The sequence below is a fragment of the Labeo rohita genome, chromosome 15 (assembly GCF_022985175.1).
Source record: "Labeo rohita strain BAU-BD-2019 chromosome 15, IGBB_LRoh.1.0, whole genome shotgun sequence".
Taxonomy (NCBI): Eukaryota; Metazoa; Chordata; class Actinopteri; order Cypriniformes; family Cyprinidae; genus Labeo; species Labeo rohita.
In genome coordinates, this window is record NC_066883.1 from 10,078,610 (window position 1) to 10,103,695 (window position 25,086).

General features: G+C 36.1%; 1 protein-coding gene across 3 annotated transcripts in view; it reads right to left on the reverse strand.

Annotated features, from left to right (window-relative positions):
• The window catches only part of dscamb (Down syndrome cell adhesion molecule b), a 158,705-nt gene that overhangs the window by 32,053 nt on the left and 101,566 nt on the right, over positions 1 to 25,086 (reverse strand). For all 3 annotated transcript variants that reach the window (XM_051129523.1, XM_051129524.1, XM_051129522.1), the window contains 4 exons: positions 20,535 to 20,807; positions 14,762 to 15,040; positions 14,458 to 14,577; positions 11,623 to 11,802 (listed from right to left, as the gene is read on the reverse strand). In XM_051129523.1, coding sequence (XP_050985480.1) covers positions 11,623 to 11,802; positions 14,458 to 14,577; positions 14,762 to 15,040; positions 20,535 to 20,807 — 852 coding nt within the window. The remainder of the gene's footprint in view (positions 1 to 11,622; positions 11,803 to 14,457; positions 14,578 to 14,761; positions 15,041 to 20,534; positions 20,808 to 25,086) is intronic.

Here is a 25,086-nt window from a genome sequence, read left to right on the forward strand (position 1 = left end):
AAGAAATTGAAATCGATTTATTTTAAATATGGGCTGTAATGGAACTGTAATTTGAATCTCGTAATTATTAAGAAAAATGACAAAAAAACTGGTCACAACACTTTAAATAATAATAATAATAGTAACAACAACAACAATAACAATATTATTATTATTAGTAGTAGTAGTATTAGTATTATTTAGGGCTGTCAGTCATTTAAAAATTTTTATCTAATTAATTACATGATGTGTCGATTAATTAATCTAATTAACCGCAAAATAAATTTGACTGTGAAAATACCCACAAATGATTATTTAAATAAAATGTTAAATGAGAAAGTATCAAGTACACATTACAAAATATAGCTTTAGAAAGAATATTTTATTTGATTCAACATAGAATTTATTACACATAAACATATAGGCTGCAATGGCCTAACATAAACTACGGAACATGATAATTTGAGAAGCATCTTAGTATTTTTTGTTCATATAATGAAAGTTATGTTCCACAAATGAAAGGTTTGAAATGACATGAGGGTGAGTAAATGATGACAGAATTAAAATTTAAAATTTAAACTATTCCTTTAATGTTTTAATTATTATTATTGTGTTGTTGTTGTTGTTGCTGTTTTAATGAAATTATACTCTAAATAAGAAGCTAAATCTGACAGCAGGTGGCGGTAAATGTTTTTATAAGTCATTCACTCATTCGGTCGATTCCTTTAAATGGCTGATTCATTCAGTAATGAAGTAAATGGCTCTCTTTATGAATAGGAACTTTGAATCATTGATTCACACGATTCGTTTAAAATGCGGATTCATTTAGAAACTAAACACTGTGTTGCTCTGAGACGTGCAACAATTCTGCTGTGGCTTGAAAGGTAATATATTCTCTGCAAAATTGAGCAAAAACATATATATATATACATATATACATATATGTATATATGTAATATATATACATCATATAATGTTTAAAATATGACACAATATCTTTTTATTTACTGAACTGTATAAAATCACATTGAAGCTCGTGACAAAATCAGCACTCTTGTCATATTGTTCTTCTTGCCTGTGTGATATCGTGTGAAACGTGACATAAATAAATATGAGACAAAATACAGGAGCACATATAATTTTTTGCAACAATATCTTGAATTTTAGGACATAACTGCATTTATGGAGTTGTTGCCCTGCATCATATTTGTCAATAGTCGACTGTATATAAGCTGATGTACAAGTCCGGGGGCAGGGCCAAAGCGTTAAAATATTCATATAATCGTATATTTTTTCATAACTAATTTATTAAGTTAATGTGTTAAACTGAGAGCCCTATTATTGATTGATTGATTGATTGCTAAAATATATCATGGACAGTTCTTAGCAGGCTTTGAGATTAACCCAAAATGGCCTTCTTAATAACTATAAATAAATGTAATACCTATCAGCTGATAACCAAAAGATTTCATAAGCAAAACAGAAGCACAGAAAACTGACTTGTACACTGTGTGCAGAATTATTAGGCATGTTGATATTCTGGTCATATTTTTTTTCCAAACACATTTTACCAATTCCAAACCACATCAGTCTTAGTAACTACTGTTAATTTTGTATTTAATCATTTATATGTGATGTATAATTGTCCGTGAAGGCTGGAAGTGAAAAACTCCTTATATTCAGGTGTGCAGGATTATTAGGCATGTTTTCGTTTACAGCTAAAATGAGCCAAAAAAGATATTTAACCCAGACTGAAAAGTCCAAATTATTAAATGCCCATGAGAAGAATGCAATACTAATGCATTACAAGAATTTGCAAAGTTAAGGCTTGACCATTGGACAGTGAAATGCTTGTTGAGTCTGCATGGTCAGAAAAAACAGGTGGAGAAGAAAAGATGCATGTTAACTGCAAAAGAATTAGGAATTAAGGTGAAGAATTAGGTGTGACACCATCAGGAACCGTTTAGTCTCCAGCGCCACCATTTTCCAGAACTGCAACCTACCTGGAGTCTTCAGAAGTGCAATGTGTCAGGTTCTCAGAGACTTTGCTTGGTAAAAAATCCTAAAAAATGCCCCTTACTTAATAAGAATAACAAGCTGACGTGTTGTGAAATACATGAAGACAGTTTTTTTTATATATGCTTTAGAGACAGATAAGTTGAGAGTGACTCTTGAAGGACAAGCATCACATCCTCTTGTGCCTCTGATTCAAGAATTTATCTTCCAAAATCTGGCAGTAAGTTTTGGGAGTTCATGTTTAGTCTCTTATCCTGAAAAGTCTGACTTGCAGAGATGGACTAAAATGAACTCCCAAAACTTACTGCCAGATTTTAGAAGATAAATTCTTGAATCAGAGGTACAAGAGGATGTGATGCTTGTCCTTCAAGAGTCACTCTCAACTTATCTGTCTCTAAAGCATATAAAAAAACTGTCTTCATGTATTTCACAAGACGTCAGCTTGTTATTCTTATTAAGTCAGGGGCATTTTTTAGATTTTTTACCAAGCAAAGTCTCTGAGAACCTGACACATTGTACTTCTGAAGACTCCAGGTAGGTTGCAGTTCTGGAAAATGGTGGCGCTGGAGAACTGGAAACGGTTCCTGATGGTGTCACACCTAATTCTTCACCTTAATTCCTAATTCTTTTGCAGTTAACATGCATCTTTTCTTCTCCACCTGTTTTTTCTGACCATGCAGACTCAACAAGCATTTCACTGTCCAATGGTCAAGCCTTAACTTTGCAAATTCTTGTAATGCATTAGTATTGCATTCTTCTCATGGGCATTTAATAATTTGGACTTTTCAGTCTGGGTTAAATCTCTTTTTTGGCTCATTTTAGCTGTAAACGAAAACATGCCTAATAATTCTGCACACCTGAATATAAGGAGTTTTTCACTTCCAGCCTTCACGGACAATTATATATCACATATAAATGATTAAACACAAAATTAACAGTAGTTATTAAGACTGATGTGGTTTGGAATTGGTAAAATGTGTTTGGAAAAAAAATATGACCAGAATATCAACATGCCTAATAATTCTGCACACAGTGTATTATGAGGTTGTGAAACTGAAGTCAGTGCACACAGGTTACATTACATGGCCAGCACACCACAAACAAAACATGTCCATGATAAGAATAAAATGCAAACCTTTGGATCACACACTTTTAAAATAAATGCCTGCATTGGTGATAAACCTCATGGACAACTAATTTGGTCTAAAAATCATCATTCATTTTGGGTCATATAAAGTCTTGGTATAACAACTGATCATTAGCGCTGCTCCATAAATGACTTTCTTTAAAACTTTTGTTTCTAACCAAGCTGTTATCGGATCTCCTCTTATGAAGTATCTGTGCTGAAAGCAAACTGAGCTGTTCACTGGTGAGAAGTTCACATTGCAAGCGCAGACATGAAAAGAGGTGCGAGACCATGCTCAGGCCTGTCTCACCCCTCCACTGTCTGAAACCTTGTTACCCTGAAGCAGTGTGAGGCATCTGTCTGTCTCTCTCTCTCTCCTTCTCTCTCTCTTTCCTGGCAGGCATGGCTATGATTAAATGATGAGCACACTTCGATTATTCATATAGATCCTTCTGCTTGTTTCGCTCAGCAATACTAGCACTGGTGAAGCAGGAATGTGAATAAAACTCCCCAAAACAGCATGCGCTACGTTTGGGCCCTATGATCATACAGTATATACTTTGTGATGGTAAGTATGTGTTAACTGGATATCAGGACCTCTTTACATTGTAAAAAGAAGTAATGTAGAAATGTGAAAAATGTAGCGCGAGACTAAGAGAAAGTCCCAAACATAATGACAAGCAAGAGCTTGTTATAAAGGGGTGTAACAAAAAGTTCAACTTGCTTCTATTTTGCATGTTTATTATTATTATTATTAATAATAATAATAATAATAAATCAATTCTGAAATTTCAAAGTCTAGCTATTTAAATTAGGTTAACCCTATCCAGATGTTAAATATTTACTTGTACCCCTGAGATTTTAAGTAAATATTTAAAGAAAATTTGCATCTTCTTGGTTCTCTGATGTTAGATTATGGTGACACGCAAGTGAACAGATAAAATATTAAAAACATTTTAATGATGTGTATAGAGAGCTGCACTTATATAGTCCTGATTATTATAAGATTTTTCAACTCTAATTATAAAATGAACAACATTATACTTATTTAATCTGATTTAATATATTTAATTTGCAACAACTGATTTGATACTCACACTATGCTATATTACTATTTTAGATTTAACTCAATTCATTTTGAAGCCACATTTATTTCAATTTTATACTTGATTTAATTATTAGCTTTTTATCAACTCACAGACCTCCTGCAGCTCTCTCACAAACATTTTGCAAAAATATTGTGATGTTGAGTGTAATAAGTACTCATACTGCCATATGTGATTTTGAAAAGTGCACCAGCATTAACTATTGAAAAGAAAAAGGGGCACACACATGCAGTCTGCCCGTGCTCGGCCTCTGAGAGTGGTTTAGTTCGGTGTGAAGTGGCGGAAGTTGACATGATGGAGAGTGTCAGAGTCAGGCCTGTGAACGTTTAACTCTCATCTCTTATTCACTCACAAGCTCGGCGCAGCAGCACTATGCGAGAGAGCGCTGATTTATTTTGCATGACAACTATGAATTTTAAGTACGGCATATTAAAAAACGAAAATATCCCTCCGCCTTCTCTAAATGTTATTGCTCTTTAGCGGAGGGTGCTCTCTGAAGATCTGTTGCGAGTTTGAGACCTACACTGAACCTGCACAAGATCCTGAAGGTATAAAAAGAAAATGCCTCACTATCTATTAACAAGTAGCAAATTAGTAGTTTATTAAGGCAAAAGTTGTAGTTAATGGTTTGTTAATACCAAGAACTGGGCCTTAAAATAAAGTGTGACCTTTTTTTTTTTAACTACAGAGAGTCCACTTTTTCAGCAGCCTTATTTAATTATGTACATACAAACAAGCTTTAATTCAACTTTGATTGAAAATTAAAAAAACAACAACAACAAAAAAAGAACTAATATGTAAAAAAAAAAAATATGTGACTCAATATTAATTATCAACTAATAAGGGTTGTTCACACCAAGAATGATAACTATAAAGAACAATACTATAACAAAACTATGTTAGTGTCCATACAGAATAACATTCTGATTATTATAAGAATGTGCTTATAACAAATGCTATTAAATGCTCAAGCTCTTTAAAGCAGGATGGATTCTGATTCATTGTTAAGGTTTTTATTCATCAGCTGGAATTCGATAAATATATTGTTCCTTTGTGCCACTATCATTATAGTTGTGGTGTGACCTCTGCTATTCTTTTAAATTCTAAATGGTTTTGCAACTATATCTTTATCATTATCATTTTTGGTTTAAATAGGCCTATAGTTGCTAAATTGAAAATAATGATGTACTGTAATTTGCAGTGCTTTAATGGAGTGGGAGAGATTTGTTTCCATAGTAACAGTGTCTTTTCTGATTGGTGGATTTCACTTCGAGATTATGGGTAGTGTAGTGTTAATTCTGCTATTACCAGCTTTTTAAATTAAATATTTTTTAATTCAGTTGAAATTATAATAAAGTGTGGACCAGAATCTCTTAACAACCTTGGTGTGTATACTAAAAAAAAAAAATCATTGCGAAAATTAAAAGCACTTTTCTGACTGTTGCCGTTTTTTTTTTTCATCAGTGTCTTTCATATGATGTTGCAGAAGACATTGATATTGAATGCAATGCAGAGAAAAAAAATAAAGTGACAATATGGTGAGTCCTCAGTTCTTAGAAATTCTCCTTAGTACACATCCAAAAGGGTGTGTATAATCTCATTTAAAGTCTTGCAGTCAGCATGAGAGGGGCTTCAGGCAAGAGGGGCTCTAAATGGTATTCCCATAACAGCTTAGTTGATGTATATTTTTAATATCCAGCAATATTACAGGCTCCTGTAATAAAGAGAGAGGGGGGAGCGCTGATGGCAGCCATAACCACACATCAAACAGAATCTCCCTTTATTCATTTCAGCAGCCATAGAACAGCACCTAACTATTATTAAACAAACTAGGCAAAGCCACAGGGAGCACAGAGAGAGTTTGATATTCGCAAGATGTGTGAGTAAATGTTGTCTTTTCACAGACAACACAGGTGTGTTTTACAGCCAGTCGAAGTAAGACTTTTCAGTTTTGAAAAGGTGACATTAGATTAAATATCTGTAAGATTCTTTAAAATGGTAAGCTTTGTGATAAAGCAATGGGGTTGACAATTATACAAGGTGTTTGTATACAGAACTTCATGCTGATGTTTACATAAATATCCTTTCAATAAGTATTTAGTGTTATCATATCATTTAGCCTACTCTGATGAATAATGTTAGCATTTGTCACAGATCTCTTTTTAGGGTATGCATTAATTGGTAAAACGAATAGTATACACAGAGTGCATTAATAATTAACAGATCAATACATGTAAGTCACTTTGGATAAAAGCGCACACTAAGTGTGTAAGTAAATATCCTAAATAAATAAATAAACAAATATTAGGGCTGTCAAACGATTAATCGCAATTAATCACATACAAAATAAAAGTTTGAGTTTGCCTAATATATGTTTGTGTACTGTGTATAATTATTATGTATATGTAAATACAAACACATATGTATATATTTACGAAATACTTACAAGTATATGTATTTATTCGAATTTTTGTGTAATTTATATTATATATAAATAAAAATATTTTGTACATAACATATTTCACTTAAATATATACATGAATTTGTGTGTATTTATATATACACAATAATTACACACAGTACACACAAATATTAGGCAAACTCAAACTTTTATTTTGTATGCGATTAATCACGATTAATCATTTGTTAGCTTCTCTACTGACAAACAAAACATTAATTTACTATTGTTCAAAAATCCATGATTCTCAGAAATGTAGCTATTTTTATACATGTGTTCTATTAAAACTGGTATGGGAAATGTAGCTACTGTCTTGTAAGGAAATCTTCACAACAAGAAAAGTAATCAAGGCAAGCATCTCTCTCTACACACACACAAACAAAAGATGAGTCAGACCGTGGCACATATGTAGCCTTTAATGGTCTTCATTGTCAGTTCAATGAAGCATATAAGTGGAGTTTAGAGACGCACACGGGTTAAAAAGCATGAAAGATGATCGTCTGATGGAGAGTCAGACACTCGTTATAGTGGCTGAACAATCAATGACCTTGGAGCTCAAAAAAAGGGTAAATATTTATACTTTTATACAGTGTGTAGCACTGTAAAAATTACAAACTGTAATCACAGATCATTCGCATATGCTCAGTGCACACACAGCAAGTGAGCCTTGAAATATTCTTGGCAATTTGGACCAGCATTTACGGCTGGGTGTGAATTAACTATGATAACTCCATTTGTGTTTTCCACTTTGATGGCCATGTTGAATATGATTAGTGTATATGGCGTATCATGCCATATGAATACAGAGGCTGCAGCAGCAACTCTGGGTGTATATAATCCATTTCAGCCCTCATTTTATCACCAGTACAGGGGCACCCTGGGAAACTAGGCCACCTCGTCACGTTGCCACGCCTGAGTGGGCCATCTACCCCCATTTCTCTCACAAACACACACACACTCATTGCCTTCTCTGTGCAGGCCAATGGAGTGTGGTATATTCTCTGGATTGGGAGGGGCAGCGTGAGTGTGTGTGTATGCGTGTGTGTGCTGGTGGAGTGCAGCAGGCTGCCATGCTGAAGCAATTCCCCCTTTTTCTTGCACAATTGGTCACAGTCTGAGCATGTGCTCTCTCTGATACTGAAGGCGAGGGAGTGCCGACAAGACCCACACAAGGGGAAAGATGATGATATAAATGAAAACAAGAAGCAAAACACAAATGAGGATCAAGCTTAATGATTGTTAATTGAACATCACAAAATCTGACTATATTTTTAAAATACACAATAATCCCACAATGGAAAAAAAAACATTAAATATATCTCAAGCAATATGTCATAAAAGCAGGGCTCTACAGTGTGACCATTTCAGTTGTATTTGGGACTGAAAACTACTGAATGCGACTATGAAAAAAATTTGAGGAGCTACAGTGCGACTGACCCGATCAGCATATTCGTGTCTGCGCTGAGGGGAGCTTCAAAGGTTTCTATGTGTTTTTGCAGCGTTGAGTAATGTATCACAGACATATCTCACAAATATTTTCGTAATCAACGTGTAGAGAGCGCGTAAATAAAAGATTCATTGTGCAGTGTAGAGAGCTTCGTTGATTATAATGGAACTAAGATGAGTGACAGCTTTTAATGATTTTAAATGTGTAATTAAAATTAAGTTTGCAAATGATATTGATTTAATACAGCAGTTCAATAAACAAGAAGTTAATATTAAGTGACTTACATTGTCTGACTATAACACTATTGCCTGATTTTGCTCTATTTCATTGTCAAAAATAGTTTTGAAACAAGTCACAGCTGAACCGCTGTGCATCTCCATTCAAACAGTGTTTCGTTTATGAATGAACGTGTGTTTTTAAATGAATCTAGTAAGTCAATGATTAAATTAGCCATTCATAAAGACAGTCACTTGCTTTATTCCTGAATGAATCAGCCGTTCGAACGAATCAAATGAATGAATGATTTAGTAATTAAATCAGTGACTTGCTGCCACCTACTGGCATTTTTATGAATGCATCTTTTTAGTTATTTAAATCATTTAATATTTCTATATTCAAAATTTTATATTTAAAACAATAGTCTCAACATTAATTTATGAATTTGATTGCACTCATGCCACCTCTGAGCCTCATTAAACATATGAAAATACACCTACAAGCCATTTTTGTGTTCTTCTGTGCCACCTCTGGAGTACAAATTAATTTTAATACTGATTTAGTTTGATTGGGAACTTATTCTACTTCGTTCTTATTCTGTTGTTTTAATTAGAAATTTTAAAAAGCTTGTAAAATATATATCTTTTAAAATGTGACCAAAGATGACATACTTTTAATAAAGTTGGAAAAATGCCATTACAAAGGTAAAAACAAAATTCCCATGTAAATCAATATCACCTTGTAATGGGATGGCTAATTTTGATCTGATTTTTTGATTATTGATTAGAAGGTGCTCCTGAAATTTTGACTGTGCTCCTAAAGAAAAGTAAGCGTAGAGCCCTGAAAAGACAATAACATTTAGTACAAAATGACAAACTAGAATAAAGAAGTGAACAGCAGAAGAAAAAAGAATGCAAGGTATATTAAATGTATTTTTCATATTAATTGTGTGAGAAAAATGTGCCAAATTGTAAACCATAGTTCACGGAAATCCTGACATCCCATCTAGCTCTCTTGGGTGCATTTATGAGAGTTCATGAGAGAAGCAAGACTATCTAAATCATGAATCATGTTCTTTTTCGAGTTGGCTCTTTTGAATTAATCAACTGATTCAGTTTAAAAAATTATGATGACCGAATTTGTATTTTTAGAATTTGTTATATTATTGGATTAGTTTATTACACTCCACTTGTGGTATTTCTCACAGGGAGTGTCATAGAGGACACCCAAATCCACTCTAATTTTATAAATAATACTGTTTTTATGTGTGTATGGATGTAGTTTTAAGAGTTTTTTAGGTGAGAATGTACTTGTTCAGACATTGGTTAATAAAGATAAAGTCTACTTTTTTTCTAAATTTTACTTCAATGTTTTCAGAGATGTGAGCTCCAGGGAGTCAGCGGCCATTCAGCACTCATGAACCCGCTGAGAGCAGCCTCACCTCAGCCAGATCTTTTGGAATTTACCACTGGCTCTGATGTCTCTATAGTAGTTAAAATTGAGATATACTTTGCTTTGGGTAATCTATGGTCACATTAATCTATTATTTGTTCCAGAGCAGAATAGTTTTGGCTGAGGACAAAATCTCATCACATTATATTTTTTATTGTAACATCACATTATATTATTTATTATAACTTTAATACTGTATATCAGAGTGCTGCCTTTGTACTTTTGACTTAATTGCCTGGCAACTTTTATGATGGCTGATGTTGTTTATAGAATATAATTATCCAATAAATAAAATTTTATAGAAATAATAGTAGTACTTAACCCTTTTCTTAATCCCCTCTAATAGTAATTAGTATTGGGTAATGGCATACGTGATCAAGATGGTGATTAGTTTAATTGTTTTGCCATTGACAAGAGACAATGAATAAACTGCTAAGTGAGTCAGAAGTGAAGAGTTTTATATTGAAAGAGACTGAAATAGGGTTGTAAACAAGGAAGTTATTTTTAATTATGTAAAAACACCTTGTAAGACACAGCCAACAAATGCACTGAGCAGCGCTGTCACTGGAAATTATTCTTAACAGATAAGAGGATAGTACGACAAAGATATTGCTTTCTTCAGCAGACACTCAAACTAATGTTTTGAGATTGTGAATATGAGATGGTGCTAAAGAACGAATGCTGTATCAGATACAAGTAATCACACTCAGTGAAATCTCTCTCTCATAATACTCTACATAATACTTTGAGCTTTTAATACAGTAATACATAAAGGTTTCAATGAAGCAACTTAACGTTCCTTCGTTACTAGCTCTAAAGTGATGTTTTTAAATGGAGGCTTGGGCTCAGCTATTAAACTGTCAACTTGAGATTTGAATCCATGGTGGAAAAAAAGTAGCTCGCACTGGGCTTTTAAAGACACTCTGTTGTTGTTGTTTCTCTGTGTAACATCCCTAAAAATGTGCATTAAAAAACAAAATATATTTGACTGAAGACTGAAAAAAACGCAGATTCAGCTAGATTCAACTAGCACTAGTTAGTCTCAATACTATTGTATATGCAACTGGGGAATATCAGGATATTGTTTTTATTACCCTTGAAATTCTGGGTAATATAAACTAATTTTTGACCATTCCATCTGTAAAATGCTATTTGTAAAGGGACAGACCACAAATAAAATAAAGTGTTCCCCAAGGCTTTGTCCTGGGCTACTCACATGATGCAAAACCCGAAACACATGAGTGTTATGGATTACTTTTACGGTGGTCATTTTAGGGAGTCATTTTCATGTTAAGGAAAAATACAGCTTTCTAATGTTGTCATTTAATTTCAAGTTTTCTATAGTTCATGTTTGCTGATCTAAATGGCTGGTGATGTTTATACAAACGGAAAGTGACATAATCAGATACTGGTGAAACTGCTCAGTTGGTTTGGTCTTTTCCTCATGCCAGAGTGGGCATAAATGCTGTGTAGTGGGTTTAATGGAGGGGATGCAAGTCTTTGCCTGCTCAACAAATAAACAATTCACCAAGGAGCACAATACCGTACACACAGCAGTCAACAGGGCAGAAGACCCTCAGGCCCCGACACACACTCAGTCACACACACACACACACACACACACACACACACACGCACACACACACTCCTTAGATACAGTGGCACAGACCAAACAAAGAGAACAAAAAATATTAAGATAGAATACATATGTCTATTAATAGCAACATGACCACATCACAATCACCATACATTATTTCACACACACAATTGGACACACACACACATACATACAATCAACACACTCCACTTGACAGGGTCTTACTTTTAACGGTGAGGTACATGCTCTTGCTGATATCGGCTCCCACGTCATTGCTGACCTTGCACAGATAAAATCCAGCATCTTCCTCCAGGACGTGTTTTATGAGCAGAGAGCCCTTCTCCAGGAGCTGGATACGTGAGCCAGAATTCAAGGCGATGGGCTGGAACTGAGGTACACCAGCACCTGAGACAGAAAACAGAAACAATGTAAGATCTAAACACACCACATATATTTAGAATAGTTGTATATTTATGTTTTTTCATATGTAGAATAGCATAATGAATATATAATGTTTAATTTAGCTAATTTAAAGAATATATATATATATATAAATATATATATATATATATATATATATATATATATATATATATATATATATATAAACGCTAACACTATAGGTTTTTTATTCTATTCAAAATATTGCTTTATGAGGCAACATGGCTGCTATATGTTTTAATGTGATCCTGACCATCTGATAATTCAGTAGCATTACACCCTTATTACATGATTTCTTTATTGGATTTAAAGATCTCTGGTGAATTGTTTTGTATCTGGTGTGTCATCTCTGGATTAGGATAAAATGCTACTGTGGGATTCAATAATATGAAATAAACCATAATACCACATAAGCAACTTAATCTGACAAAGCTACAGCCTGTCTGGGCAACAAAATAAAATCATCTTGACAGTGAAGACTTGTAGAAAGAAGGTTTTCGGGATATCCATCTTATTTTGCAATGTGGAAATAAGCTATTTTCTGTGAATGTGTAAGACTTCTGATTCACTAGCCACTACAAGTAAATAACTTAGAAGAGTAAAAAAGTGTAGTAAATAATAAAACAAATTTGAATACAAAATAGTATGTGTACAAGTATGGCTAGACATTAAAATAATATTATTAAAACAATACAAAAAATTTCAGTTTGCAATATCACACGCATATTTTGAATAGCTCGAAAGCAGATGACACTAGAAGCCTTGCACATTTAGAAATGGCCAGACCCACTCTTATGTTAAAAATAAGGTGGATACTATATTGAACATTTCTGGAATACTGTACCTGTTATGAAGTGTTGGGTAACATATACTGTATATGTAAGATAAAGAAAATTATAATGGAAACTCATTCATTTCAAACGCAAATGGAAATTGCTTTCTGAATGTACTATTTTGATTTCAGAGAATATGTCATTCTCAAGAACTCATTCACCCACAGTGCTTCTCTAACCTCTGACCTTCTTTGCTTTCATCCAAGCCCTGTTGAACTTCACCCTCCCAATGTGCAGCCCGTTTTTTTGTTGTGTATATGGACTTCCATTTGTGAGCTTTCATCTACAGTGTGTATTGAGGGCTTCAAACGCTCCGTCCCCTTCAGGAGGAATCAAGGTCGAGCGAGTCACCTGCTCCTGTTCTAATCCAGTAATCCAGCTTCTTTGACCATGGCCTCAATGCAAACACACACCTGTGCTCAGCCCACCTGTCCAGATAACCCCTAAACATGACTAAAGTTATGTGTCTGCATCAGCTCCCCTTTATAATATGGTCCTACATTAGGTTAATTGAGGAAAATAAATAAATAAATAAATTGCCAATAGTATAATGGCATCTTTAGAACAGATGAACTGTATATTAATCAAAATTCACACACAGTGTATAAATAATTGTAATAAACAGCTGGAAATAGTTGGTGATAATACAGTTCAAGTCAAACGATTACATACACCTTGCAGAATACAAAGGGTTAATACAAACGAATGTTATTTTTTATTTAGTACTGACCTGAATAAGATATTTTGCATAAAGAACTTTACATACTGCATAGTCCACAAGAGACAATAATAGTTGAATTTAAAAAAATCACCCTGTTCAAAAGTTTACATACACATGACTGTTATTACTGTGTTGTTACCAGAATAATTTACAAATGTGTATTTTTTAAATTTGAAGATAACGGTAACTTTTAAAATGTAACTTATTTTTTCTTCTGGGAAACATGTAAGTAGCTTTTGAAAAATATGATATTTAGGCAAAATAAGAAAAATGTACATATTTTAATTCTGTTCAAAAGTTTACACCCCTGGCTCTTAATGCATTGTGTTTCCTTCTGGAGCATCAGTGAGTGTTTGAACCTTCTGTAATAGTTGCATTTGAGTCCCTCACTTGTCCTCGGTGTCAAAAGATGGATCTCAAAATCATACAGTCATTTTTGGAAAGGGTTTAAATACACAAAAATGCTAAAAAAAACAAAGAATTGGTGGGACCTGAAGGATTTTTTTGAAGAACAGCATGCAGTTTAACTGTTCAGGACAAACAAGGGACTAATGAACAATTATTACTAATCAAACAAACACAACAGTGGATCATTCAGGTAACAACACAGTATTAAGAATCGTATGGTAGAAGCGTATGGAAACTTTTGAACGGTAATTTTTATATAAATTCAGCTCTTATTTTCTCTTGACTATAAGTAAACACCTTTTATGCAAAATCAGGCCCGTACTAAATAAACAATAACATGCATTTTGTATGATCCCTCTTATTTTGGTAAAATTATTAACAATTTGCAGATTCTGCAAGGTGTATGTAAACATTTGACCTTAACTGCATATTTAAGATCAAAATTAAAAAAGGCTTCACTTTTTAATGCAAAATTCTTTTCTTTTTCTTGGATTTGTAGGAAAAATATAACCTGGAAATGCTTTGGTGAGATTCACCAGTTTTTTTTACAGAAATTCTTAACTGCAGGAATATTTCATATTGGTTACAGTCTTTCACATTTTTGCCCACAGATACTGGCAATGTCCAACAAGAAATAATACAAGCATACTAGCATACCTTTTGAGTGGTTCCATACTATAGTGGGGATTGGGTTTCCCTTTGCCGAACAATTCAGGATCACTGATTTCCCATATATGCCATCCTGGTCTCTTGGCTGTACCTCAAAATGTGGTGGAACTGAGCATAAAAAGAATATTCATTTAAAAAACATGAATAATATAAAATTGATGTAGTTAAATCTAGGTTTAGAGACAGTTTAAAGAGCAAAAACTGAAACAATACATAATAGAAAGTCAAAACATTATTGGTAAAAATGAAAAGAATAACATTATAATATGAATAGCATAAACTGATCTCAAACCTTTAACGATAAGCTGTATACTGTGCTCGACGGCTGCAGCCTCATTGCGGGCAATACAGGTGTAACTGCCGTTATGAATTTCCGACAGGTTTGAAATGCGTAATGAGCTGGTAAAGTCTATGTTATCGATGGTGACACCCAGGCTGGCATTGATCGGTCGTCCATCTTTGTGCCAGGTTATAGACATCGGCAGGTCGCCGGATATGACCACGCAGGGGATGAAAACACGCTGACCGATGGAAGCGCTCTGAGAGTCGGAGTGTTGGATCAGAGGGGGCACTGAGAGAGACAGAGCAGTAACAGAGATGCTTTTAGAAATGCAATGCAATTATAATATAATATTTTAGCATATTATTGCACAGCAAACATTTGATTTAGTGTATGGCTTCAACAGTACAGTTATGACCCCACTCTCCCCTATATCAAAAACAAAGCAAGCTTGATATAACCATTGACTAAATGTTATTTACATGAGATGCAATTTAATGAAGAAATCCTCCATTTAAAATGAGCGGTTGGTGTGTTCTAAGCAGTCGTGACAAACAGCTCAGAACACACTCAATATGGGCTGGTGGACAGAACATATGTGATCACACATGTACAATTATCTGTGATTTGCAATAATAAGGCTCCAGTCGGCCTTCATAACCAGTCATTACAGCTCAGAATCGAGAGATTTCACAGAGGAGGAGGCATAATGTGAACTAATGAGGGAGAAACAGAGCAAAGAAAGACAAAATAAAGAAGACTATAAAAGGGCTCTTTCGTCTCCCAGTAAATTCAGCATAATGCGTTCCCCGGGGACTTCACAAGCATGGTGCTAGTCAGCCTGTCGCGTTTGAGAATCAATGAGTTAAAATAACATTGAAATAAAGCAGCACTTCAGTGCTTATTTAATTCACAACAAAATGGGGATAATGGACTCCAGGGAATCCCTTCGCACGCTTCAGAATTTTAAGCATGAATGGAGCAAATTAGCTAACTCAATCACATCAGGATTTTTCCCCCCTATCTTTATGACTTTGAACTCACAAAAACAGATGCTTGCTTGGTTATTACATAACAACGGTATCAAATATTTGCAGTATAACTAGTGTCTATTTTAACTTTAACAATATAAATGTCTAATATAAATAACTGTGCTTGAGGTAAAGTTTGCCATGTTGGAATTACCGTAACTTTGTGATCCTGTAAAAATCATTAGCGTCTTTGAAGGACTTGTTGGGTAACTGGCAAGAACCAAAAATGGCTCTCTAGGATTGACGTTACATGAACATGCATTCACTCCCTAATTATGGAAATCAGAATTTGATAAAAGCTCTCACTTCTCTTGTGAGTCTGTCTGACTGTCTATCAGACTGCTTAATGTTTCCAAATAAAAAATGAAATTATTTTTTAACATTCATTCATAAATAATTTCCATGATGCAAGGGTGTAGTAGATGTTGCTATATATTTGATAAGGTTTTCTTAAAGGTTATTAATGCATTAATGTTTGGTTGCAATTGTGATTTTTTTTTTTTTTTTTTGGTTGTTACATTGTTGCCTATTCCAGTAGTATGTTCCTGCTCAACTGGAGGCTGCAGTTTTAGGACCGTAGTTCTAGGACCCTATTTTTTGTGAAAGTGCCATCTAGCCAACAGAGGAGACCTGATTCAAACATCAAACAAACAGATGCAAAGAGTAGATACATGGAAACTATTCATTTTTTATCTTATATATTATATATATATATATATATATATATATATATATATATATATATATATTTTAATGTAAGAGCTTGTGTGAACTTGAGTGTTCAAGGTGGTGTCAGCAATCTCCATTTAGCCTATTTAGTTGTGCAAAACAGTTCATTGTGCTGCTGGATGTTGTAAACTGGTATTTGTATTCAAATTATTTTACATTTATTAATGTACTAATAATCACACTGTCAGGAATATTGACCTGTTTTGATGTGTTTTCGGAATATTGATTTGTTTTCGCCCCGGTTTCTGTTCCTGTGTTTCCTTATTTGGTCATGTTCCTGTCCTTGTTTGTTCAATAAGTCATTCTATGCACCTGTGCTACCCTCAATGTCCCAAGTACTTGAGTTTCTGTTTGTGTATTCCTCCTCTGTTGGTCTACAAGTTGTATTAGTTTGTCATTCTCCCTTCCAGCCCAGAAGGGGCTCCCGCTCCTGAGTTTAGCCCAGAGAGGGCTCCTGCTTCCCTGTCTATCCCAGAGAGGGCTAACGTTCCTGAGTTTAGCCCAGAGAGGGCTCCTGCTTCCCTGTCCATCCCAGAGAGGGCTAACGTTCCTGAGTTTAGCCCAGAGAGGGCTCCTGCTTCCCTATCCATCCCAGAGAAGGCTAACGTTCCTGAGTTTAGCCCAGAGAGGGCTCCTGTTTCCCCGACCAGCCCAGAGAGGGCTCCTGTTTCCAAATCCAACCCAAAGAGAAACTCTGTTCCTAAGTCCTGTCCATAGAGGGTTTCTGTCCCCAAGGGCATTCCCGAGAGCCTGGAGGCTCACAAATGCCCGCCCTCCCACCAGCTCCTGCCTTCTTCTCTACTGTTGTCTGGCAGCCCCTCTGGTCACCATCAGTGTGGTGGGCTCACTGCGGGTCTGCCAGTCTCCATCGGTGTATTGGCTGGAGGATTCCCTGTCTCCGCCTCCAGCCTCAGAGTCCAGGACTCCGCCTCAGCCCATCGGCTCCACCATGGCTGCTAGCTCCCTCATCTCTGCCGTGACCTGGCAGTCCCTCCAGCTCTGCCTTGGTCTGGCGTCGACCATCCTGCACCTCGGGACTCCACTCCTCCGGCTGCGCCTCGTCCCTCTGGCTCCGTCAGGCTCTGACAGGCTCCTCCATCCCTTCAGCTCCACCTTTGTCCTCTGTTACTCTGGCTCCACTGTGGCCCCCCGGATCCACACCTCCACGATTGGTCAGCCCTTCCTACTCCATGGCTCCTCCCTCTGTCAGCTCCACCGTGGGCCATCATCATGGCTGTGGCCTGGATCCCGCCTTGATTCTCCTGTTGCAAGTCCCTCCTGTCGTCTTCCTGGCTCCTCCGTCTGGTCCACCTTGGTTGCTCCTTGGCTCCTTCCTCCGTCGTTTCCCGCCTGGACTCTGTTCGTTGTCCTCCTCTCGGGTGTCCGTCCTCCTCATGAGCCTCCCCTCAGGTTCCCACTCAGCCCTCCCTCTGTTTTTTCGACAGAGTGAGAACGTACCTTCCAGGAGGGGGGTGATATGTCAGGAATATGGACCTATTTTGATGTGTTTTTGCCCCCGGTTTTTGATCCTGTGTTTCCTTTTTTCGTCATGTTCCAGTCCTCGTTTGTTTAATTAGTCATTCCATTTACCCTATGTTGTGGATTTATTAAAGACTGTTTCCCTTATTCACGTCTCTATTGTTCCTTCCAGCAGCATAACGTGACACACACTAATTTGTAGCCCAACAGTTTTACCATTTACTGGACTTAAAGCACTGCACTGTGGCTAATGAACTGAAGTCTTGCAAAGACACAAGTCATTCTTTCCAAGAAAACTGAATTTAAAACCAGAATATATATAGAATATTTTGAAATAAATGAGGTTAAATTTTTCAAGAGGGTTACCAACGAGTATGTTTAGGGTTTGGAGTTGGCTAGGACAATAATTAAGTGTATACAATTAAACAACTACTTATTTCCACAAAAAACAAAAACATACAGAATTGAATAGAAAGTCCTATAAAACAGTATGAGCCGCCAATACACTGATACACAGATAAAATAAAATAAAATAAAATGAAATAAAATAAAATAAAATAAAATAAAATAAAATAAAATAAAATAAAATATTTCATTTTGATAGAAATCTGTGTGATTTGGAATTTAATTTGAGGGTTAAAGATTTTGTATGGGACCACACAAATTTCTTGAGTTGACCAACAGAAAGCTTTGAAAGGTTTGAAAGTGACATCTGTGAGAGCAGTTTCATATGCAGTACATCTGGAAAGTATTAACAGCGCTTCATTTTTTCACATTTTATGCCTTATTCCAAAATGGATTAAATTCATAATTTTCCTCAAAATTCTACAAACAATATCTCATAAGGACAACATGAAAGAAGTCTGTTTGAAATCTTTGCAAATGTATTAAAAATAAAAAACGGAAAAAAAAAAAAAAAAAATCAAATGTACCTAAGTATTCACAGCCTTTGCCATGACACTCAAAATTTAGCTCAGGTGCATCCTGTTTTACACTGATTATTCTTGAGATGTTTCTACAACTTGACTGGAGTCCACCTGTGGTAAATTCAGTTGACTGAACATGATTTGGAAAGGTACACACCTGTCTATATAAGCTCCCACAGTTAACAGTGCGTGTCAGAGCACAAAATCCAAGGAATTGTCTGTAGACCTCTGAGACAGGACTGTATCAAGGCACAGATCTGGGGAAGGGTACAGAAAAATTTCTGCAGCATTGAGGTCCCAATGAGCACAGTGGCCTCCATCATCCATAAATGGAAGAAGTTCAAAACCACCAGGACTGACTGTCACCCAGCCCAACTGAGTGATCGGGGGAGAAGGACCTTAGTCAGGGAGGTAACAAAGAACCTAGTGGTCACTCTGAAGAGCTCCAGCATTTCTCTGTGAAGAGAGGAGAACTTTCCAGAAGAACAACCATCTCTATAGCACTCCACAAATCAGGCCTGTATAGAAGGCCAGACGGAAGCCAGTAAAAGACACATGACAGCCTGCCTGGAGTTTGCCAAAAGGCACCTGAAGGACTCAGACCATGAGAAACAAAATTCTCTGGTCTGATAAAACAGAAATTGAACTCTTTGGCCTGAATGCCAAGCGTCATGTCTGGAGGAAACCAGGCACCACTCATCACCTGGCCAATACCATTCCTACAGTGATGCATGGTGGTGCCAGCATCATGCTGTGGGGATGTTTTTCAGTGGCAGGAACTAGTCCGGATCAAAATTTGAAACTCCGGATTCTTGAAGAAAACCTGCTCCAGAGCTCTCTGGACCTCAGACTAGGGTGATGGTTCAACAGGACAATGACCCTAAGCACACAGCCAAGATAACAAAGGAGTGGCTACGGGACAACTTCAAAACGGGACAACTCTGTGAATGTCCTTGAGTGGCCCAGCCAGAGCCCAGACTTGAACCCGATTTAACATCTCTGGAGAGATGCCTGATGTAGCTTGAGAGGTCCTGCAAAGAAGAATGGGAGAAAACACCCAAATATAGGTGTGTCAAGCTTGTAGCATCATACCCAAAAAGACTTGAGGCTGTAATTGGTGCCAAAAGTGCTACAACAAAGTACTGAGCAAAGACTGTGAATACTTATGTACATGTGATTTTTTTTTTTTTTTTTTTTGTATTTTTAAGAATTTTGCAAAGATTTCAAACAAACTTCTTTCACATTGTCATTATGGGGAATTGTTTGTAGAATTTTTAAGGAAATAATGAGTTTAATGCATTTTGAAATAGGGCTGTAACATAACAAAATGTGGAAAAAGTGAAGCACTGTGAATACTTTCCAGATGCACTGTATTGCTACACTACTAGCAATGTGCCTTTTTTGGCCTGCAAAATTTCACTGAAATGATTGTGACAGCACCTTAAGTCAAAAAAGGCCAAGTTTCCTTTGCTCAACAAGCCACATTATTGAGGTATCTTTCATATAGCACAGCTTTTGTGAAACAAGTGTGTAAATTGTGATTTATAAGTATGAGTACTAGTTATACTAACATAACTGAATATGACTTGATATTAAAATCTAGCATCTACACAGCAGTACCTTTCACTGTCACATGGACGCTCCGGTGAATTTGTTTCTCTGGATCGACCAACACGTAGCATGTGTACTCTCCCTCATCTGAGTTTTGCACATTGGACAGCTTCAGTGTGCCGTTGTTCTCAAAGGCACGTTGGCGATGGTTAAACGGGAGCAGATTGGAATCCTTATACCACTTAATGGAGTAGTATGGGTAACCGATGATGCGACAGTGAATGTACGTGTCCCTCCCAGCAATGGCAGTGACATTTTTCATTGGTCGAATACTGGCAGGACCTGTTGTGAGAAAGAACCATCAGTATACAGAGCCTCTGAAAGTCAGCTGAAAAGCTTATGTAGTACGTGTCAATATTTTAGTTTTCGACTATTAGATATATTCTGAACAAGCAAGTAACTAATTAAAAAAATAACTAATAATAATTAATCCTAACTTTAAAGCCTCATGAAGGGTTTATCACAAAGGGATACTCCACACAAAAATGCTAATTTGTTCATCATTTACTCACCCTCATGCTGTCCCATGTATATATGACTTTCAAATGAACATAAATGGAGATGTTTAGAAAAATAATGCTTATCATTCCATATCAAAAAACAAACACGATGGTAATCCATACGACCTCAGCTGATGAATCAAGGTCTTCTGAAGTGAAATAATGTGTGTGTAGTAAAGATATACTAAAATACTAATATTTTAAACCAAGTTTACATAAGCACTCACTTGAGAAGTGATGGTCCTCTGTGGTTCTGGATTACTTCTCGCACAAGTTTTACATCATGCTTTACAACATTTTTGTAAATGTTGTAAATTTTCATTATTATTATTATTTTATTGCATCTCTGTGTTCATCTGAAGAAAGTCATATGCATCTGGGATGACATGAGGGTGAGACAATGATTAGAGAATTTTCATTTTTGGGTGAAGTATCCGTTTAAGGTTAGACAGAGTTTAACTTTATGTAACTCAGTACAACGTAACAACCATTGGGGGAAAAGGCAGTAGAACTTGACTGAACTGTAGGCAGAACAGAATTGTGTACAAACACCTACTTCCAACAAACAACTAAACGGTGCAATTCACACCAAGGAAAACTATAATATCTAGAAAGAGTTATCCATTAGCATTCTCATTCCTCTAATGACCATTTATTCCCATTCTTTTCAAATTAGGCAGAGACTATTTGCATTAAGTGCAAACGGCATTTGATACTGTTTAAACTAAGTGCAAATAACGATGTATCAGTTGGTTATATTGGTCTCATAAAAAGCTAAATCTTTTATCAATATGTCTAGCCTACCCTAACAATGGTGATCTAGTGTAAATAGCCTTTGCAAACAAAATGAACCTAAAGTTCAGAGTACAGTACACTGCTACTTTTAAATTAACATCAAAGAGGAATGATGCTTTTTGATAAACTATAGTTACAGCATCTATAAGCAGGTGTTAAACGGCTGAAACAGCCGGTTAAACAGCCAAAACTTGACCCCCTTGGTTTGCAGTGATAGCAATTAAATTACTTAAAGAAGAACTCCACTTCCAGAACAACAATTTACAAATAATTTACTCACCCCGTTGTCATCCAAGATGTTCATGTCTTTCTGTCTTCAGTCGTAAAGAAATTATGTTTTTTTTTTCATATAATGGACTTGATTGGTGCCCCGATTTTGATCTTCCACAATGTAGTTTAAATGCAGCTTCAAAGGGCTCTAAATGATCCCAGCCAAGGAAGAAGGGTCTTATCTAGCGAACGATCTGTCATTTTTTTCTGAAAATAAAATTTGGTATACTTTTTAAGCACAAAAGCTTGTGTAGCACAGGCTCTGGGATGCGCGTTCACGATGCTACGAATTAGTGATGGGTCGTTCTTGAACGATTCGTTCATTTTGTTTGTAGTGTGATCAACGTTTGTGTAAGCAGTAGATGTGTTAGGGAAGTAACACGTAACATTTTAATTATATTTTGCTAAAATGAACGGAATGAACGAAAAAATAACTCGAAAAAAGATTTGTTCATTTTGCTGAACGAGTCGGTAAAATGATCCGAACTTCCCATCGCTACTACGAATCACGTCTAAGTTCATCGTATGTGTACTCCGGCTCAGAAAGGTAGAGTATGGCGAAAAACTGCATCTAATTTTCTCCTACAACTTCAGAATCGTCCGACATCGTTGTACCTTTTTGTTTGTATACAGCATTTGACTTATTCGCACTTTCTTAGTCTTTGCGCGTTCGCTTTGAACACACTGGGTCTGTAGTTCCACCTATGTTCGGCGTGACCTTTCGACGTGATTCAATAGTATGCGAACGCGCATCCCAGAACCTGTGCTACACGAGCTTTTGTGCTTAAAAAGTATACACATTTTTTCATTTTCTGAAAAAAACTGACCAATCGTTCTGCTAGATAAGACCCTTCTTCCTTGGCTGGGATCATTTAGTGCCCTTTGAAGCTGCATTTAAACTACATTTTGGAAGTTCAAATTCGGGGCACCGATTATATGAAGAAAAATCCTGAAATGCTTTCCTCAAAAACCATAATAACCATAATAACCATTTCCTCAAATACGACTGAAGACAGAAAGACATGAACATCTTGGATGACAAGGGGGTGAGCAAATTATTTGTGAATTGTTGTTCTGGAAGTGGACTTCTCCTTTAATGTTACTGTTGGCCAACAGAGTGCAGCAGTCAGGTTCCAGAAGTTAAAAACTCTATTCATTTTCTCCATAGGGAAATAGATTTTTAACAATAACTTATCAAACCTTTTAAAGACAGACATATTGTGATTTGCAAAAAGGCTAACTGTTCATTTATTAATTTATTTATAAGTGGTCACCAGATGCAAAATTCACTTTTACATGTTGTTTGAACATAAATGTGCATACATCCACCCTATAATAATAAAAATCCACCAGTGTTTTTTTTTAATCCCTATAAATAATAACCCTTTTAAAATCAAGCCATTCTCAGATTCTTGGCTGTGTGACGTCACACAGGCCCAGGCCTCTCCCAAGATTGTTGGCTGACACTGACGTTTAACCATAGACTCGCCCTGAGTGAGCTGTAAACAGTCCGCCATTGTTTCGACACCAGAGCAGGAGTAGACAAGAATGTCTCCTAAGTGACTGAGGTGTTCTGATGTTGGATATAATAATGAGCATAGCAGTCTTCATTTACTCCCAACATCTAAGCCACAAACGATACAGTTTTTGATACAACGATACACCCCATGATCTGCCTAACTGTATCTATGTTCACGCAAATTATTTGTGACCCAGCTTTACCTACAGAAGTGAGTATAAGGGGTTTTTTTATGAATCTTTGCAAATCGCCTTTCCTAGTAATGTGCTAGTCAGCATGTTCTATGGCTAAATGCAGCTAAAGTTTACAGTCTCTCAGAGAACTGCTCGGGGTGGGGCGGGGTGAGCAAAGCTCATTGGCATTTAAAGGGACATGCACCGAAACAGCTCGCTGTGAACAGAGCTGATTTTGACAAGGTAAAAAGGCTGTTATTTTACACTACTATTAAAAATTTTAATCAAAGTAGACTTTCCATTAAGTCATATCAACTTGTGGAAAATGATCATCCGATGACCCCTTTAAAACAATCATGTTTGACAGGTAAATTCATGGTGAAAAATTGGCTATGACGCTGTATAGAAAATTCCACCAATTAATCAGACAGTCCTGGTGGGCAAATTGCGCCAAAAGAGCTTGCATATTTGTGTACACTTGCTATCCAAATTATTCAACTCCCTGGACCTGCAAAATAAAAAACTCTATATCTTCAGATAAGCTTACAATTGTAAGTTATTACAATATATTGAGGGTTGAAAAATTTTGAATGCACATGTATATACACTTTATGAGCTTATTTTACAATAACTTTAAATATTCTGTTTTTTTTGTTTTCGTTTTTTTAGATATAATCAAATTTAAAAATAAAATAGTTTTATATTTCTCAGTTTTTTATCCCTAATTATGTCATGTGCAATGCTTCATGGGACTGTTATTCTTTCTCTCATAAAAGCTGTTAGGTACACAGGTACATAGGTACATAGGTACCATTGTGCCTTTTTGTCTGATTTTCAAATACTGTTTTGCTTCAAATAAATGTTTGTAATGTTGTGACTAACCTCGTAGCTGTTTTGTTTGGTTCATGGCTTGTAATGCTTTAACAAACACTTTGTAATATTTTTTTTATACGAAAATTAATATAAACAATACTTGCAGAACGGATGTCACTGAAAAGTAAGCACTATTGCATTCTATACCAGGGGTGTCCAAATGTGTTTCTGGAGGGTTGTTCTGCAGAGTTTAGTTTCAACTGTAATAAAACACACCTGAACCAACTAATAAAGGTCTTCAGACTCACTAGAAACCTCCAGGCAAGTATTTTAGAGATGTTTGGAGCTAAACTGGACATTGGCCCCTCCAGGAGCAGGATTGGACACCCCTGCTCTACACTATGCATTTCTACTCAAATCACAAGAGCTCTACTGCCTTCACTCCCATTGGCTAAGTCACTTCTCATTTGCATATAATGGTCACTGCTCAC